General features: G+C 46.1%; 2 protein-coding genes across 2 annotated transcripts in view; one reads left to right on the top strand and one right to left on the bottom strand.

The window, feature by feature from the left end:
• The window catches only part of UTP11 (UTP11 small subunit processome component), a 250,829-nt gene that overhangs the window by 137,076 nt on the left and 95,867 nt on the right, over nucleotides 1–17,886 (top strand). The gene's annotated exons all lie outside the window — the stretch shown is intronic.
• The window catches only part of INPP5B (inositol polyphosphate-5-phosphatase B), a 54,191-nt gene that overhangs the window by 6,856 nt on the left and 29,449 nt on the right, over nucleotides 1–17,886 (bottom strand). The window contains 11 exon segments of the mRNA XM_055586333.1: nucleotides 355–590; nucleotides 2,831–2,993; nucleotides 3,904–4,014; nucleotides 5,702–5,837; nucleotides 6,743–6,852; nucleotides 9,279–9,390; nucleotides 11,034–11,221; nucleotides 11,836–11,952; nucleotides 12,590–12,704; nucleotides 14,177–14,278; nucleotides 15,415–15,582. Coding sequence (XP_055442308.1) covers nucleotides 355–590; nucleotides 2,831–2,993; nucleotides 3,904–4,014; nucleotides 5,702–5,837; nucleotides 6,743–6,852; nucleotides 9,279–9,390; nucleotides 11,034–11,221; nucleotides 11,836–11,952; nucleotides 12,590–12,704; nucleotides 14,177–14,278; nucleotides 15,415–15,582 — 1,558 coding nt within the window.

Below are 17,886 nucleotides of genomic sequence, written 5' to 3'. Positions count from 1 at the left end.
AGACCCAGAACAGCCAAAAATAAAGAAAAATTATTTTAAAAAGAAAGAAAGAAGGAGGCTTCCTTGAATCCTCTGGCCAGCACAGCTGCCATTGACCACAAAAATGAGCCTGGGCGAGACCAGCAAAAGAGCCACAGTGGAAACTCACATGAGAAGCAATAACTTGCTGTTGTTTCAAACCACAAAAAAATGTCAGGATGTCTGATACACAGCAGTACATATCTGACAGCATAGGCAAACACTATGGAGGCTAGAGAATCCTCAGGTCCCTGGGAAGGTAGGCATGAGAACCTCTCACTTGCCTGGCTTGGCTGCTACATCCTTCTAGATGTTTTCTTGTGGCAAGTAACTCACCAGCTCTCTAATGGTTTCTAGTGGCAAGTCCAAAATTGGCTCCTTCATGTAGCACAACGTGTGAATGGGCGATCCGAAGCAGCTTGGCATGTAGTTCCCAGACACAGATAAGAAGTAATCCTTTCCCCTTTCCAAGTGCAAAACCAGAATGTCCTCGATTTTGTCTTCACCCGAGTTGAGCTTTGTAGCGGTGGTCTTATTTACAAATAGCTCTAATTCAATCTCAGTGGCAGAATCTGAAGAAAAAAAAAAAAAAACAATATAAAAAGAAATGCTGGTTGGCAGGAGGCCAAGAGGAAATGGGGAGAGAAGATGGGCTGGCAGAGGGTCGGGCATACAGAGTTAGGCGAAGGAAATAAGAGGTATCAGCCAACCAGCAAGAATTTACATGCTCAGCACTCAAGAGACTCCTCTGGAGGAGGGCTTGGCGACCCACTCCAGTATCTTGCCTGGAGAAACTCATGGACAGAAAAGCCTGGTGGGCGACAGTCCATAGCGTCACAAGAGTTGGACACAATTGAAGAGACTGCGCATGCACACACGCACACTCAAGAGACACGTGAACAAGGAGTTAATGGTCCAAAGGGGAACTGAAAACAGTAAACAGAAACATGAACAGGTAACTGCTATTAAATTCACATTCTAGGTAGCACTGCTCAAGCTAGGTTCTACTTCCCTGGTGGCTCAGATGATAAAGCGTCTGCCTACAATGTGAGAGACCGGGGTTTGATCCCTGGTTCGGGAGGATCCTCTGGAGAAGGAAATGGCAACCCACTCCAGTATTCTTGCCTGGAAAATCCCATGGACAGAGAAGCCTCGTAGGCTACAGTCCATAGGGTCGCAAAGAGTCAGACACGACTGAGTGACTTCACTTCATGCTCAAGCTGCTGCTGCTGCTGCTGGTGCTAAGTTGCTTCAGTCGTGTCTGACTCTGTGCGACCCCATAGACGGCAGCCCACTAGGCTCCTCCATCCCTGGAATTCTCTAGGCAAGATTACTGGAGTGGGTTGCCATTTCCTTCTCCAATGCATGAAAGTGAAAAGTGAAAGTGAAGTCGCTCAGTTGTGCCCGACTCTTAGCGACCCCATTGACTGCAGCCCACCAGGCTTCTCCGTCCATGGGATTTTCCAGGCAAGAGTACTGGAGTGGGGTGCCATTGCCTTCTCTGACGCTCAAGCTAGAAACAATTGATAAGAAGGTGTGGATCCAGTAGAAAATATAACATGTTATTAGACTGTGAACTGTCCACTTGCTTTTGTTCAGTCACTAAATCGTGTCTGACTCTTGGCGACCCTGTGGACTGCAGCATGCCAGGCTCCTCTGTCCTCCACTATCTCCCAGAGTTTGCTCAAATTCATGTCCATTGAGTTGGTGATGCTATCTAACCATCTCATCCTCTGCCATCCCCTTCTTTTGCTTTCAATCTTTCCCATCATCAGGGTCTTTTCCAAGGAATCAGCTCTTCACATCAGGTGGCCAAAGTACTGGAGCTTCAGCTTCAGCATCAGTCCTTCCAATGAATATTTAAGAGTTGCTTTCTTTTAGGATTGACTGTTTTGATCTCCTCATTGTCCAAAGGACTCTCAAGAGTTTTCTCTAGCATCACAATTTGAAAGCATCAATTCTTCAGTGCTCAGCTTTCTTTACGGTCCAGCTCTCTCATCTGTATATGACATGTGAACTGACCACAAAACAAGCTAACCCCTTTGCTTCACAGCATAACACAGTGCCAAGGAGAAGCTGGGAGAGAGATACGGGTGGTCAGGCTGGACATAATTTTCTGGACAACCACCCTATTATCTTCGCCACAAGACCAGACAATTAGGAATTGACTATAGTGAGACAGAAAGTGAAAGGGTTCTTGTTACAGCCACACCTGCTTCACAGAACTCCTGTGTTTTCTGTGTGAAATTATAGAGCATCCACATGACTGAGAATACTTTTGACAGTGAACTCACGCCCTTTACTATTTTACATCTTTCCATGGATGGATCTCCATCTTGAGAGTCCCTTGGACAGCAAGGAGATCCAACCAATCCATCCTAAAGGAAATCAGTGCTGAATATTCATTGGAAAGACTGATGCTGAAGCTGTAACTCCAATACTTTGGCCACCTGATGCGAAGAACTGACTCATTGGAAAAGACCTGATGTTGGGAAAGATTGAAGGCAGGAGAAGGGGACGACAGAGGATGAGATGGTTAGATGGCATCATGGACTCAATGGACATGAGTTTGAATAATCTCCAGGCGTTGGTGATGGACAGGTAGGCCTGGCACGCTGCAGTCCATGGGGTCACGAAGAGTCGGACACAACTGAGCAACTGAACTGAACTGAACATCCACAGGGCTTTGAAAAAGCTTCAAGCAAACAACAAAACATTCAGAAACAAAAAGTTTATTCTAGGAGAATGGGCAAAAGACAGGGTAGGGTGTTCCCCAAACCAGCCACCAGTAAGCCAGGGACAGAGCCCTTACCTGGCAGGAGGAACCCTCGGCTGGGGTTGGCTCGAAGCCACTGCTTACAGTAGGACTCTTCGTTAGGCTTGCTGATGAACTCAAACTGACACGGCACCTGTCCATTCCGAATGGTGAAGGACTCTACCTGCAGGTGCATGTACTTCACGTTCTGGAAACAGAACTGGGGACAAGCCCGGGACCAGTCAGACCAGGGCCCTCCCCTCAGCAACCTGCCCAACCACCCCAACTGGGCAATCCTTGCCCTTCCTGGGAAGAAAATGAAGGACCATCTCTTTCAAATCATGCTTTTAAGTATTTACCTGGGAGACCACAGCTGCTACTACTAAAGACCAGTTGTTAGTGTTTAACTCAGAAATCCTAAACTCAAAAAAAAACAAAAAAAACTCCCTAACAGAATCCAATTTTAAATCTCCTATACCCAAAGACCATACCCAAAATATCCTTCACACATTCCACTCCCAAATGTGAAACTGAAGCTCCTCCTTCCCTGTAGCTGGACATCTAGGACATTAAAAATACCCTCACCATAAATCCTCATTTAATAGACTTTTTACTGTCAATTCTGGATGATCTATACTGTGGCACTTCTCTGAAAAATCTTTAGCCCTAAATTGACTTCTCCCAATGCCTGTTACTTTTCCATACGGCCTTCCCTCTCATCAACTCATAGGTACCCCACATTTTGGACTCAATCTCAAAGCAAAGCATCAGTAGGAAGACAAACCCAGGGCAAGAATGCACACAGCTATACTAAGATCAAGTGAAACATATTTTGGATCCTCTGTGACTTATTTAACTCATGGAGGGCCCATGGGTGGGTAAAATATAGGAGTCACAAAAGGTTGCAGGCTTTTGGTTTAAAAGATCAAGAGGTGAACCAAATCTCAACCAACACCCCCTCCTCGCCTGTCAGCGGGCATCATCAGCCTCAGTTTGTCTAGAAGCAGCTGATCAAGGAAGACTATAGAGTCCAGGAGCCTGACAGGTGCCCCTTCGAGTTCTGAGACCTAGCAGATGAGATTTATGTTCTACAAAGAGAAGAGCCAGATGCGTTATCACATCCTTTCTACCTCTCGCTTGGAGAGGGACACGGAAGGGATATTGGCATTTTCCATCTTATCCAGGGAACGAACAATCTCCTCCAGAGTTTTCCGATACAGCTCTTCATTGATGACCCTCACCTGGAAGGGAAACAACAGAGACTTAGTGCTTTGGCTTCCACCCACTTTCTCTTTTTCAGGGTCCCCAGTCTCCAGAATCTAATGCCTAATAGTCTGAGGTGGAGCTGACGTAATAATAACAGAAATAAAGTACACAGCAAATGTAACGTGTGTGAATCATTCCCAAACCACCCCCCACTCTTCCCTATGCATGGAAAAATTGTCTTCCATGAAACCGGTCCCTGGTGCCAAAAAGGCTGGAGACGGCTGCTTTTAGAGGACGTTCACAGCCTTGGGAAATAGCAGTTGATCGCAACACAGAAAGTGAATACTAAACAGATTTAATTAATGAACAAAGAAGCCAATTAACAGTAGACGTAGAAGGGTCCCCCAGAGGCAAAGCCTCTCATAAAATCAACTGCTTCCCGATTAGCAGAGAAAAAAAGATACGGGAGTGAAAGCTGGGTGAGTGGTTCTGCAGGGTCTTAGGCCAGGGCAGAGAGACGCCCCTGCCTGTCTCTGCTATGCTTGCTGCTGCCAACAGGCCGGCAGGCGGGAGCTTCTCTAGGGCTCTGAGTCAAAGCAGCATTTCACAGGCTTTTTAAACCTGTGCTCCATCAGCCAAGAAGCTTTTGTCAGGGTTTCCCTTCTATATTTTGAATTACAATTCTTGTCATCTTCCAATAATAAAACCTTAGTTATAACACTCATTAGGCTTTTTTCAAGCCACCCACACCCTTGTGGATTCTGAGGCACCTCTGCCTGCACCCTTGAGAACTGATAATATACAAGGAAACACAGAAGTCACTGAAGAGGAGATACAAGTGGAGAATACATAAATAAAAAGATTTTTTTTTTAAAAAGATATTTATTGTAAGTCAACGATACTTCGACCAAAAAAAAAAAAAAAGATGTTCAGTTTCACTAGTAATCAGGGAAGTATAATCTAAAAGAATGAAGTATCGTTCTCATTTGGCTCACTGGATTGGTAGAAATTTAAAAGATTGCTAAAACCCAGTATTAGCCAGACTGTGGGAAAAGAAGCTCATCCATGGTTGGCAGAAGAGTAAAATGGTAAGGATGCTGGGAGGATAATTTTGTAGGTTCAAATAAAAATAGAATACATTTTTCTCTGAATCACTCATTTCACCTCCAGGAATTTCATTCTACAGAAATGTTCACATTGACACACAAAGATATATGTGAAGGCTGGTCACTATAGCAATGTATATCATAGCACCATTTTGGAAACAAATTATCAATACAAACATGGTTCATCCATACTATGAAACATGTTACAACCCTTAAAAATAATGAGGAGGGAGCGCTACCCTTACCGACATGAAAAGATCTCCTAAAAAATAACCAGTGAGGGAAAAAGATGTTCTCAGAACCATGGGTGTGATAGATTTCTTTTACAAAAAGGGAGAAACTTCCTCTATGTTATATATAGAATACTGACACACTGCATAGAAAAAGGTCTGGAAAGAAACAGTCCAAAGAGCAAAGGGGAACTTCCATGTACGTAAAGACATAGAGTAGAAGTCTACAAAACATTTATGAATTAAATTTAAATTAAAACCATTTTTAAAAGGCGCCTCCTCTCACTCAAGCTGGGAGGAGGAGACCAGAAAGACAAAAGTGGTCTCAGCTGTGGGGACCAATTCCCTAGAGGACGATGGCAGCTTGGTCCCAGCTGCCCACCTACCCCGATGTCAAACACTGAGCTGACAGGCTTGTGGTCACTGGTCTTCAGGGCCATGTGGCTCTGGTAGCTCAGCTGAGTGATGTTCTTCCCTTTCCAGAGGACCCGGTCACACCAGGCGGGAGCACGACACTTCTCGCTGAAATGCAAAGCCCACACTGAAAGCCCTCTGAGGCACAGCGGCGCCTGACGCCTGGGGTAGCGTGTATCCTGTAGGTGTCACCCCCAAACAGCTGCGAGCACTCAAAGCTAAAACGCTGTTCAGGATGATTTCTGCTCTCCACCTTCCTATGGGGATCAGGCCAGAGTCACAGCCATCTGAGGGTAAGCACTCTGTGGGCCTCAAAAGATGCTGGTTAAAACAGGTCGTGAATTCCTACTGCTTGTCTTTAAATCCTGCTTTGACACTTGCCTGCTTGGGAGGATCTTGAATTTGGGGGTGGGGGGCTTTTGTTCCCCGGTCTATAAAATGAAGATAATAAATCATACCTACTTCAATGGGTTGTTGAGAAGGTTACATGAGATAATACAAGTACCGAACAGCATCCCATAGGCCCTCATAAAATATGAACTACCATTAATGACCAAGTACAAGCTCAGTCTGTTGGAATCATCACCCTAAGCATGGCTGGAAGGGAAATGCGTCTTAAGAATTATTGTGGGGACTTTCCTGGGGGGGGGGTCCAGGGGTTAGGACTCCATGCTGTCAATGCAGGGCGCCCAGGTTCAATCCCTGGTCAGGGAACCAGATCACACATGCCTCGCAGGGCAACTAAGCCCTGAGCCACAGCTAGAGAGTTTGTCTGTCACAACGAAGATCTTGTGTGCTGCAACTAAGACCCAGACCAGCCAAAGAAATAAGTTTTTTTTTTTTTTAAAGTGTAGGAAAGCAGTCTGCTTAATGAACAGATACTGAGAGAAAATGTTTGACCTGAGGAAGAAGTGACAGGAAACCTATCTTCCTCTGTAGGTCCCCGAGGGAAAGTACTTTCAAAACTTTCTGAGTTTCTATTTGCTCAGCCTCCGAAGCAACCTCTGACCTACCTGGTATCCCAGTCATCGGAGCCAGTATCATACTTATAGGTAGGCTGGAACGTGAGCTCACCCTCGCTGAAGCCCTCGAAGACAGCCTTAGCAGCCACCTGAGCTCTCAGCTACACAAAGGATGGAATTAAAAAAAAAAAAAAAAAAAAATCTCAGCATAAAAAGGTCAAACCTTGAATTAGCAGAAGAAAGGAAACCAATCTGGAATCTAAACCCTAACCCCAAAGGAAAAGCCCATGAGAAAACTATTCTGCGCGATTTCTCTGGTGGTTAGGACTCCATGCTTCCACTGCAAGGGATATGGGTTTGATACCTGGTTGGGGAACTCAGACCCCACATACTGCAGTGTCAAAAAAAAAAAAAAAAAAAAAAAACAGAACAGAAAGCAAGTTACTCTGTAAGACCTTGAGTTAATTAACTCCCAGGAAGCAGAGCATGCTGACTATTCTGCCTGCTGTACAATTTTTAATGCTCTTTTATAAAACCATATCCACATCTGAAGGGCCTGAGCTCCATCACACTGAGATGCCCCTAGGAGGATTAGTTTATGGATATAGTTTCTCTTCCAGGTATCAAACACATCATCTGTGTAGCACAGGTGTTCCAATATACACAGGGATAAAACTGCATTAAAAAAAAGTCTGTAAAGATACAATCCAAAAAGTAAAAGGGAACCTCCAAGTATGTATAAATATGTAGTAGAGGTGTAACCAAACCATTATGAATTAAGTTTAAACTAAAACAATTCTTTAAAGAGGTTTGTCAAATCAGTTATATGAACTGGGGGGAGCTCTATGCTTTGGTTTCCCCATCTGTAAATTCTGGATTTATAATAGAATCTGCCTCACAGGATTGTTGCAAAGATAAGCTGTCAACTTAGAACAGTGCCTGACACATTACGATAACTGGCCTCCTTGCCACTGCACTGGTTCTAAGAGCTCCTTCTCAGCAAGAGAGAAAAACCACGGGTGTTCCTGCCCCCTCCCTGGAGCACCAAGCTTGGTGCTGTGTGGCCTGGTGACGAACTGTAAGCTCTAACTTTGGTGAAAGGGTCAGCTATCCAGGGGACAACAGTTGACAAACCCCAAAACAGGAATTCCTTAAAAAAAAAAATACTATTAAGGAAAAAGCAACAGGAAATTAAAATACAGTAAGATGATGCTTTCCTTTTCACTTTTTTCTGGATGCACTGCATGGCATACAGAACTTCCCAGACCAGGGATTGAACCCACGCCCCTACAACAGAAGCACAGTCTTAACTCCTGGACCACCAGGGAAGTCCAAGATGACTCTTGAATGGGTAAATATGAGGACTTTCTTGATGGTCTGGTGGCTGAGAATCTACCTTCCAATACCGGGGACTTGGCTTTGACCCCTGGTTGGGGGAACTAAGATCCTGCATACCTCAGAGCAACTAAGCCCTCATGTGGCAACTGCTGAGCCCGCGTGCCCTGGAGCCCACAAACCACAGCAAAGACTGAGCATAGCCAGAATAAGAAGAGTAAAAAATAAAAACAAGAAATGGGTAAATATAAATCTTGAAACCATTTGGAAAGCAAGGCAACACACAAACTGGTTACTATTACTTAAGGAGAGACCAGAAAAGAAGGGAAGAAGAGATGGTATTGAACTCCCAGGGAAATAAGAATGCTGCAGTCTAGAAAAAAGACAGACAAGGGATAATGCTGAAAAGGGGAATAAAGAGACTAATTTACCAAGGAAAAGAATGGAAGAGAAAAATGGGTCACTAAAGAGATTATTCTATAAAGAAAGACATAACAGACTTGGGATTTTTTTCCCCTTAATTGATCCCACTGGGAGAAAAACAAAGGTAACAGAAAGATTTAGACTAATGACAGTACAAAGATGATTAAAAGGGAGATACAGGGTAGAAAGAAAAAGGACTGTGACATCCCAAACAACTCTGACCGCTTGAACAGTTTCAGAATCTCTTGATAGGAGTACCCTGAAGGTCAGAGAGAAACAGGTTTCTCTTGTCCTGGGAAACAGCTAATGCTCTGAGAAAGGAATGATAATCCAAACAACAGTAGAGGCTAGCAGGAGACGGAACAGATTCTTTCTGGAAGTGAACACAGCCCTTCAGAAAAAGAGTGGTCCCGCACACGGCACAGGTCTGCTGAGGGGCAGGGGGCGCAGGGGGCCGACTCGAAACATCAGTAAATCATCTGAAATATACAAAGGACTAATATCGTCTTGATGAGAAGCTTGGCTCCCTTTTGGCCCCAACTTGAATGACTGAATGAATTGGCACACACGAGACAGAGAGAAAGAGAACAGCTCTTGCCTCCAGGGGAGACAAACCTCAAGGGCAGGACCAGTGGGGCAGACAGCTATAGGAGAGGGAGCACAGATGGAGGGAAGGAAGGGATGGCGGGTGCCAGCTCCTCAGGGAACCCTCCCAAGATGAGGAAGAAGAGGCGGAGCCGGAGCCGGGCAGCCAGGCTTTCTGTGCCCCCTGGGGGGTGGGGCAGGGCAACGACAGCTGCCTGAAGAGTGCCTGGGTGGCCGCTGGTACCTGGTCATACGCATACAGCGTTTGAAAGGCCTTCTCTTCGATGAGTTTTTTCACTTTTTCCACATCCGGATCTTCTATCCTGTAGTTGAGGTCCCCCAGCCACAAGATCACACTGTGGGGACAGAGCACAAAGAGCACAGGGATTAGGAGGGGCTTCACCCACCCTATCCGGTATGCTTCTGACAAAAGGCCCCGGAGGCTCAGTCTCTTGGGTAGGCTGCGTGGGGAAGGAACTTGACTGCTCAGGGTCTCTTTTCCTCTTGCCATCCCATTTAACATCGTCTCTAGCATGCCGCTTACTCAGTTATCTTGGTCCAAGTTCACTGGCAACAGCCTTGTGTTCTCCTTGACTATTTTATTCCCATACAGCTGGAAAGGGAGGAGGGCATGGCAACCCACTCCAGTATTCTTGCCTGGAGAATCCCATGGACAGAGGAGCCTGGCGGGCTACAGTCCATAGGGTCACAAAGAGTCAGACACGACTGAAGCGACCGAGCACAGCTGGAAAGATAGTCTAATAAGAACTAAAAGCAAGACAATAATTTACCTCTCCTGGGAAGAGGGGGAAAGATCAAGTATTGGGAGTCCTGTCAATCACTCAGGGACCCCAAGCCAGATGATGCCACAATGCCGCCTCTGCCTCCATGCACACTCCAGCCCCCAAAGCATGCTCTTAGCCTTTGTTTCTGGAGCAGAGTTCCTCTGAAACAAAGCCTGACCTGCCCAGTAGCGTCTCGGTTTAACCACCACTGCGTTACTGGCCGGCTCTTTCTGCAGAATGCGACAGGTGTTTTCTTGCACCTGCTGCTTTGGGAACACGATGACTGGATGCTCCCAGGTGACACTGCACATTCTGGGAAGACCAGTACTGCTCTATGTGAAGCCAAGAGCCGGGTTATGAGAGAAGCCGCACGGCAGCATACACACTCCAAAATGAATGCGCCCACGAGCTAAATGCAGACAAGCTGACATGCAGCCTCACACACTGGGATGCTGCCGGGTCAGCAGAATGGAAGACCCAGTCCTTGCTAGGTCCCCTGGAGACGGAAAGCCATTCTGGCAGCTTCCAGCACACCAATCAAGATGGTCCTACGGACGCAGCAGGCGGATGAGAGGTTGGGCTCTGTGTACTCCTTGGCAGACACCACAGCCCCAGTGGCTTCTTCCTTGTTATAAGAAGAAGGGGCGTAAGTTTCAAGTGTTACTGTAAAGCCTGAAATTCCAGTATGCCTTGAGTTTAGACAGAGAGCAAGTACTGGAGATAAATGAAATAAAGAGAACAAACATTAGCATAAGACATCCCAAGCAGCTGCAACCACGGCTCCAAAATGTTGAATCAAGAGGTGAAAAAGACGATGTGAAGACTGGGAAATGCAGCCCCATCCTCGACCGCACATGCTTCTGCAGACAACAGGCAGCAGAACCCTGAACCATACTTCTAAAACCTGTGCTCGAGACGCCCACGCTGGCGTGGCTTTCTCATGACGCTGCATCAAGGCGGACTGTGTTAAAAAAACATCTTACACATTTTCCAGGAACAAATGGTGTCTGAGAAAATTTGAGAGGTTGGCCAGATGGTAAGTTGGGAAACTAAAAATTTCCAAGAGGTGTAATCCCTGTATAACTGAGAGTTGGCTGAGAGTTCCCGCTCAGGTGGTGGGAGGCCTCCCCTGGTCCCCTCCCTAATGAAACAGAGAGCCCTCGGCTTGGACCGTGCGGCCCGGCACACTGCCTGGGGTGGAAGGCCAGACTCACTCGTGCTTGCTGATGGTGAGAGGGGGCAGGTTTGGGTCGACCTGACAGAACTGCATTCGAGAACAAATGTCTTTGTAGTCCTGGTTCCTCCTCTCGTACTCCTCCGTGTGGGCTGCCAGGTGGGAATTGACCACGCAGATGCTGGTGTTGTGAAACTGGAACCGGATGGCCACGCCCCCTTTGTTACCCTGTGAAAGGGAGCCCGGAAAAGGCACAGTTCCCAACTGCACTGTGATAGTCATTCAAACCCATGGGCTTTCAAAATGTTCTCTTTTAGTCAGTCTGTGTCACAATCCTGGGAGATGAGTAAAGCAGGGTTACATATTTATAGGTGGGAAAACAAATGCAAGAAGACAGAAGGACCAGGCGGCCAGCGGCGAAGGCAAGTCCACTCTGCAATAGATGGCAGGCAAGCCACACACTCTCCCTTCCCCCCGGGAAGCTAAGCTCTCACAGTAGAACCTAAAAGGAGGACTTTAACAGCTTCGAGAAGAAAAATGGCAAACCTATTCTTAGCATTCTTTCTTTCTTTTCCTTGGTGATCCAATACAGCTTCTGCGACATGGGTCATGCATTAAATGGAAGGACCCACTTGGGGGCTCCAGAGTGGAGCGGCCGTGAGGATGCGGGCTAACTGGGCAAGTCATCCAGTAAGTCACTAAAATACAATTTCAGAATGGCCTCCTCCAATCAATTCCTGCTACAGCATGAGGGGACGGTTCATCTCGTGATGCCAGTATCATGAGAAGCAGGCTCAAGACCTTAGGGACCAAGGCCCTCCCTGTACCAACCAGGAACTCACCATTCTCCCCATGATTCCTGTCCCCACTGTCTCAGCTTCCACTTCTGAGATGTACGCGGCATGCTCCTGTTTGACATATAGCAGCAGCATAATCCCAACCAGTCGGACGAGCTTCACCTGGAAGAGAGGCATGCATTCAACTCATGGCATTAATGGGGAGTTGAAAGGATAAGTGGACGGGAAGCTGGCTGTGAGGACTCCTATATCTCCTGCTCCACACCAGGAAACAGGGTAATTACCCGAGCGACTCACTGACCACACCCTGTGATAACCTCAGCAGCCTACAGGTGCCGAGACCTGAGAAGCCTCTTCTAGAACTGAACATCACAGCATCAACAGGACTTCCTTCCTCCCTTCCTTTCTAGCTGGCTGTGTCGTCACTGCTGTGAAGGGGCCTTCTCTAGCTGCTGCGAGGTGGGGGCTACTCGTTGTTGCGATGTGCGGGCTTCTCACTGCGGTGGTTCTATGGAGCACAGGCTCGAGAAATGCAGGCTTCTGTAGTTGTAGTGTGTGGGCTTGGCAGTTGCGGCTCGTGGGCTTACTTGCCCCGAGGCACGTGGGATCTTCCCGGACCAGGGATTGAACCTGTGTCCTCTGCATTGGCAGGCAGAGTCTCAAGCTCTGGACCACCAGGGAAGGGACCACCACCCATTAGGGCTGGCTTTTGATGAAAGTCGCAGCAGAAGTGAAAAGTTGTCTTAGCGTTTCCCTGCACGGCAACACAAAGTCAGAAGGTCCCGGACTCCTCTCATACCTTTGCATATTTGGCATCTGGATGAAGAGCCTCTGATACAGCTTTAAACCACTCTTCTTCCTTTGGGGTATCATGGAAGAAAAAGGCTTCCTTACTCAGATCAAGCTCCTGGAACCTATCAGGAGAAGCAACCAGTCAGGGAGTAGAGAAGGGTAATGTGCGAGATGGCACATTCTCAGATTGGTGAAGCTGTGTAAGGCCTACCTTTCTAGCTAAACCGCAGGACCCTCAAAGGGGAAGAAAACAAACACTTAGAGACAAAGGACTAAAGGCCCAGGAACTCACCAGGTACTTTCTCAAGCAGTGGCCCTTTTCGTCTTCATAATGAGCCTGAAGTACCTGGAAGAGTCTCCAATCTTTACATCCGAGATCACTAGCTCACATAAGCACCAGGCGGCAAATAGATTGAAGCCTGCTGCTGCTGCTAAGTCGCTTCAGTGGTGTCTGACGCTATGCGACCCCACAGACGGCAGCCCACCAGGCTCCCCCATTCCTGGGATTCTCCAGGCAAGAACACTGGAGTGGGTTGCCATTTCCTCCTCCAATGCATGAAAGTGAAAAGTGAAAGTGAAGTCGCTCAGTCGTGTCTGACTCTTTGTGACCCCATGGACTGCAGCCTACCAGGCTCCTCCATCCATGGGATTTTCCAGGCAAGAGTACTGGAGTGGGGTGCCATTGCCTTCTCCAAGATTGAAACCTAGCTCTCTATAAATTCCAAATTCTAGTCCCTTTACACGTTACCACCCAGGCTTCTTTGCTTCTCCCTCCCCAACAACAATATTTGGTACAGTGGTAAGAAGATAGTAGGTGTGGGGGAAAAAAAAAAAAAGACTGATGAATGGGGCCCTTCCTTTTAAAATATTTAATTATTTGGCTTGCCAGGTCTTAGTTGGGCTTCCCTTGTGGCTCAGCTGGTAAAGAATCTGACTGGGAGACTTGGGTTTGATCCCTGGGTTGGGAAGATCCCCTGCAGAAGGGAAAGACTACCCACTCCAGTATTCTGGCCTGGAGAATTCCATGGACTGTACAGTCCATGGGGTCACAAAGAGTTGGACACGACTGAGTGACTTTCACTTTCACTTTCACTTTCAGGTCTTAGTTGTGGCACGAAGGATCTTCAAGGTGGCCTGCAGGATCCAGTCCTTTGACCAGGGATTGAACCTAGGCCCCCTGCATCGGGAGCACAGGGTCTTAGCCACTGGACCACCAAGGAAGTCCTTGGATGGGGCCTTTTTTTTTCCTTTTAACCTTCGTTCCCTCACAAAAGATATTTTTGCTTTGTAACCAACAAAGCATTGAATGTCTAAGTAATAAAATTCAGTTCAAGGTGCATGCTTTTAACAGAGGGGTTGCACTCAAAATTAAATATTAGCATTCCAGTGCCAAGCACATCATTTTAATAGTGCCAGAAATTTGTTTACTATGAGGAAGCACACAGAACAGAGGAGCAGCTGTTATTGAGCATATGCTCATTTTTCAACCCCTTCACCTGCTGCGAAGTCTCAGTTACAGATTCATGCCCCCATCCCTTCAACCACAGCTACACATTCTGGAAAATGCAGAGACAACGAGAAGAGAAGCACTCACCCCACACAGTAAACATCTGGGGCCTGGGTATCGTGGCTGAGCCAGGGCCGGAGGCACTCCTTGGGGGACTGTCCGTTCACATTGTACGTTCCTACAAAAAATCTGTTGCCAAAGACAATCAACTGGTCACTTGGGAGGACTATGGACACGACGGGGAGAGCGCTGGATGCTGATTCTGGCAGGCTGCAGTCTGTCTGGGCTGGAATTTGAAGACTTAAGAAATGTCGCAGCTGTCCTAGACAAGTGACTGCGGCACCGAGGGGTGACCTGCAGTCTGCCATGACATTTGTTGCTTTTGTGATAACTTCAGACAGTAGAGACCCACTCTGAACATTTCTACTTAGCTTTAATAGCAATTAGAGAGCCACAATCCACAAAATGACTATGTACTGTGCATGCTACTGAAATGAAAAGAGAAGTATCCTGGCAACTATTTTTGGAAAGAAAGCAATACCAGTGTTCAGATAATTCACTAGGGTTTTTTCTGTTGTTCGATTTTTTTTTTTTTTTTGGGAAACTTTTTATTTTGTATCGGGGTATAGCCGATTAACAATGCTGTACTAGTTTCAGGTAAGCAGCAAGGGAACTCAGTCACACATATACATACATCCATTCTCCCCCAACTCCCCTCCCATCCCGGCTGCTACAGAACATTGAGCAGAGTTCCATGTGCCATACAGCAGGTACTTGTGGGTTACCCGTTTTAAGTGTAACAGTGTGTACATGTCCATCCCAAACTCCCTAAGACAATTCACTATCTCGATCTCTAGAAGCAACATTACTTTGTCTTATAGTCCCAGTGCAGTGATTTAAAAAGACCTGGCAAACCTGCACCCTTTATTCATGTAACTTTCAGTCATTTTGTCTAAAAAGATCACCAATCACTAACTTCATGTGATTAATTTCAATTCAAACAACTTTCTTCAAAGGCCCCGAATGACCAAGAGATACACAGAGGCATAACCAAAAATCAAGATCTCTCTCCTTCGTCCATGCGGCGCTATCTTCAAATATTTCTGCAACTGTTTGCTGCAAGTTGTGTCATTCCCACCACACCACCCCTCCCACGACGCCTGGCCCGAAAAGGTACAGAATAATGCCTGCCAAGGAAGAGTGAAAGAAATCATTCATTCAGAAAATGATGGGAGTGACTCTGTAGGGTACAGAGGAAGAGCTTCTGTTTCAGAGAGCTGAGCGATCACTTTGCTGTGGAAACAGTCTAAGATCCAGCGAGCTACCTGAAGTTCTGGATGTAGGTATAATCCTCTTCTTTCTGTATTAGATGTGATTTCACAATTGTATCTCTCAGTCCAAACTTCTGCATGGATAAAATGTGAGCCTTGTCTGATACTGTGATAGTGGAGGAGCGAACCATGTTGGTTATTTCAGATTTGGACTTGTTCTGTCTAGAAAAACAAACAAAAAAAAAAGTTTTTATACGAAGTGTTTATCAGGGCTTCCCTGGTGGCTCAGTGGCAAAGAATCTGTCTGCCAATGCACGAGACCCCGATTTGATCCCTGATCCGGGAAGATCCTACATGCTGTGGAGCAACTAAGCCCATGTGCCTAGAAAAAAGGGGGATTAAAAAAGAGAGAGAGAGAAAAAAAGTTTTTATCATATTTTTTTTGGCCACATCACACGACATGCAGGATCTTACTTCCCCGAGCAGGGAATCGAACCCAAGCCCCCTGCAGTGAAAATGCAGAGTATTAACCACTGGACCACCAGGGAAGCCCCCTTATATGTTGTTGATTATATACATTGATCCAGAAATATTAAGTTTATAGAATCTCAGACCAGAAGGAAACCTGGAAGATAATCTAATCTAACTCTTCATTTTTCAAATGAGAAAAATGAGACCCAGCACCATGAATGACTCATGAGGCTGGACAGCGGCAGACTGTGAATTAGAACTCAGTTTACACAGTGCTCTTTCTGGGCTCTGGGTCTCACGTAACAAGACTATACAACTGTCTAGATCTTTTGACTCGATAATTCTACTGGATCTCTACTCCACAGGAATAATCTGTAATAAAAGAGAAAAGCAGTAAAAATGTATATTTTATTATTATTTGTGTAGTTTTCATAGCCATACTAAAAATTATTCAAATGCCAACATTTAAGGTTAAAGAAAAATAAATATAAAGTTAAGGGAAATTTGACATATTTATATAACAGAATCCTAATGCTCAAAAACCTTTTGTTGAAATTACTTGATGAACTAAGATATATAAAACACTTGAGACAATTTCTGACACTGAATAAATGCCATTTAAGTGCTTGATGGTCATGTAATGAATACATACTAATACTGCTACTGCTAAGTCACTTCTGTCTTGTCTGACTCTGTGTGACCCCATAGACGGCAGCCCACCAGGCTCCCCCGTCCCTGGGATTCTCCAGGCAAGAACACTGGAGTGGGTTGCCATTTCCTTCTCCAGTGCATGAAAGTGAAAAGTGAAAGTGAAGTCGCTCAGTCGTGTCCGACTCTTTGCTACCCCATGGACTGCAGTCTACTAGGCTCCTCCATCCATGGGATTTTCCAGGCAAAACTACTGGAGTGGGGTGCCATTGCCTTCTCCCACATACTAATAAAGGCTATGTAAAAATTAATCTATATGTATCAGGAAGGCTCAAAAGTGAGTTGAGAATCATAGGTTTCTGTCAGTTCAGTTCAGTTCAGTCAGTCGCTCAGTCGTGTCAGACTCTTTGCGACCCCATGATTCACAGCATGCCAGGCCTCCCTGTCCATCACCAACTCCCGGAGTTCACTCAAACTCATGTCCATCGAGTCGGTGATGCCATCCAGCCATCTCATCCTCTGTCATCCCCTTCTCCTCCTGCCCCCAAACCCTCCCAGCATCAGAGTCTTTTTCAATGAGTCAACTCTTCACATGAGGTGGCCAAAGTACTGGAGTTTCAGCTTTAGCATCATTCCTTCCAAAGAAATCCCAGGGCTGATCTCCTTCAGAATGGACTGGTTGGATCTCCTTGCAGTCCAAGGGACTCTCAAGAGTTTTCTCCAACACAACAGTTCAAAGCATCAATTCTTCATCGCTCAGCTTTCTTCATAGTCCAACTCTCACATCCATGCATGACCACAGGAAAAACCATAGCCTTGACTAGACGGACCTTTGTTGGCAAAGTAATGTCTCTGCTTTTCAATATGCTATCTAGGTTGGTCATAACTTTCCTTCTAAGGAGTAAGCATCTTTTAATTTCATGGCTGCAATCACCATCTGCAGTGATTTTGGAGCCCAAAAAAATAAAGTCTGACACTGTTTCCACTGTTTCCCCATCTATTTCCCATGAAGTGATGGGACCAGATGCCATGATCTTCATTTTCTGAATGTTGAGCTTTAAGTTAACTCTTTCACTGTCCTCGTTCACTTTCATCAAGAGGCTTTTTAGTTCCTCTTCACTTTCTGCCATAAGGGTGGTGTCATCTGCATATCTGAGGTTATTGATATTTCTCCTGGCAATCTTGATTCCAGCTTGTGCTTCTTCCAGCCCAGCGTTTCTCATGATGTACTCTGCTGCTGCTGCTGCGAAGTCACTTCAGTCGTGTCCGACTCTGTGCGACCCCATAGACGGCAGCCCACCAGGCTTCCCAGTCCCTGGGATTCTCCAGGCAAGAACACTGGAGTGGGTTGCCATTTCCTTCTCCAATGCATGAAAGTGAAAAGTGAAAGTGAAGTCGCTCGGTAGT

The sequence above is a fragment of the Bubalus kerabau genome, chromosome 6 (genome assembly GCF_029407905.1).
Source record: "Bubalus kerabau isolate K-KA32 ecotype Philippines breed swamp buffalo chromosome 6, PCC_UOA_SB_1v2, whole genome shotgun sequence".
In the NCBI taxonomy this organism is placed as follows: domain Eukaryota; kingdom Metazoa; phylum Chordata; class Mammalia; order Artiodactyla; family Bovidae; genus Bubalus; species Bubalus kerabau.
This window is presented reverse-complemented; position numbering and strand designations above follow the sequence as displayed.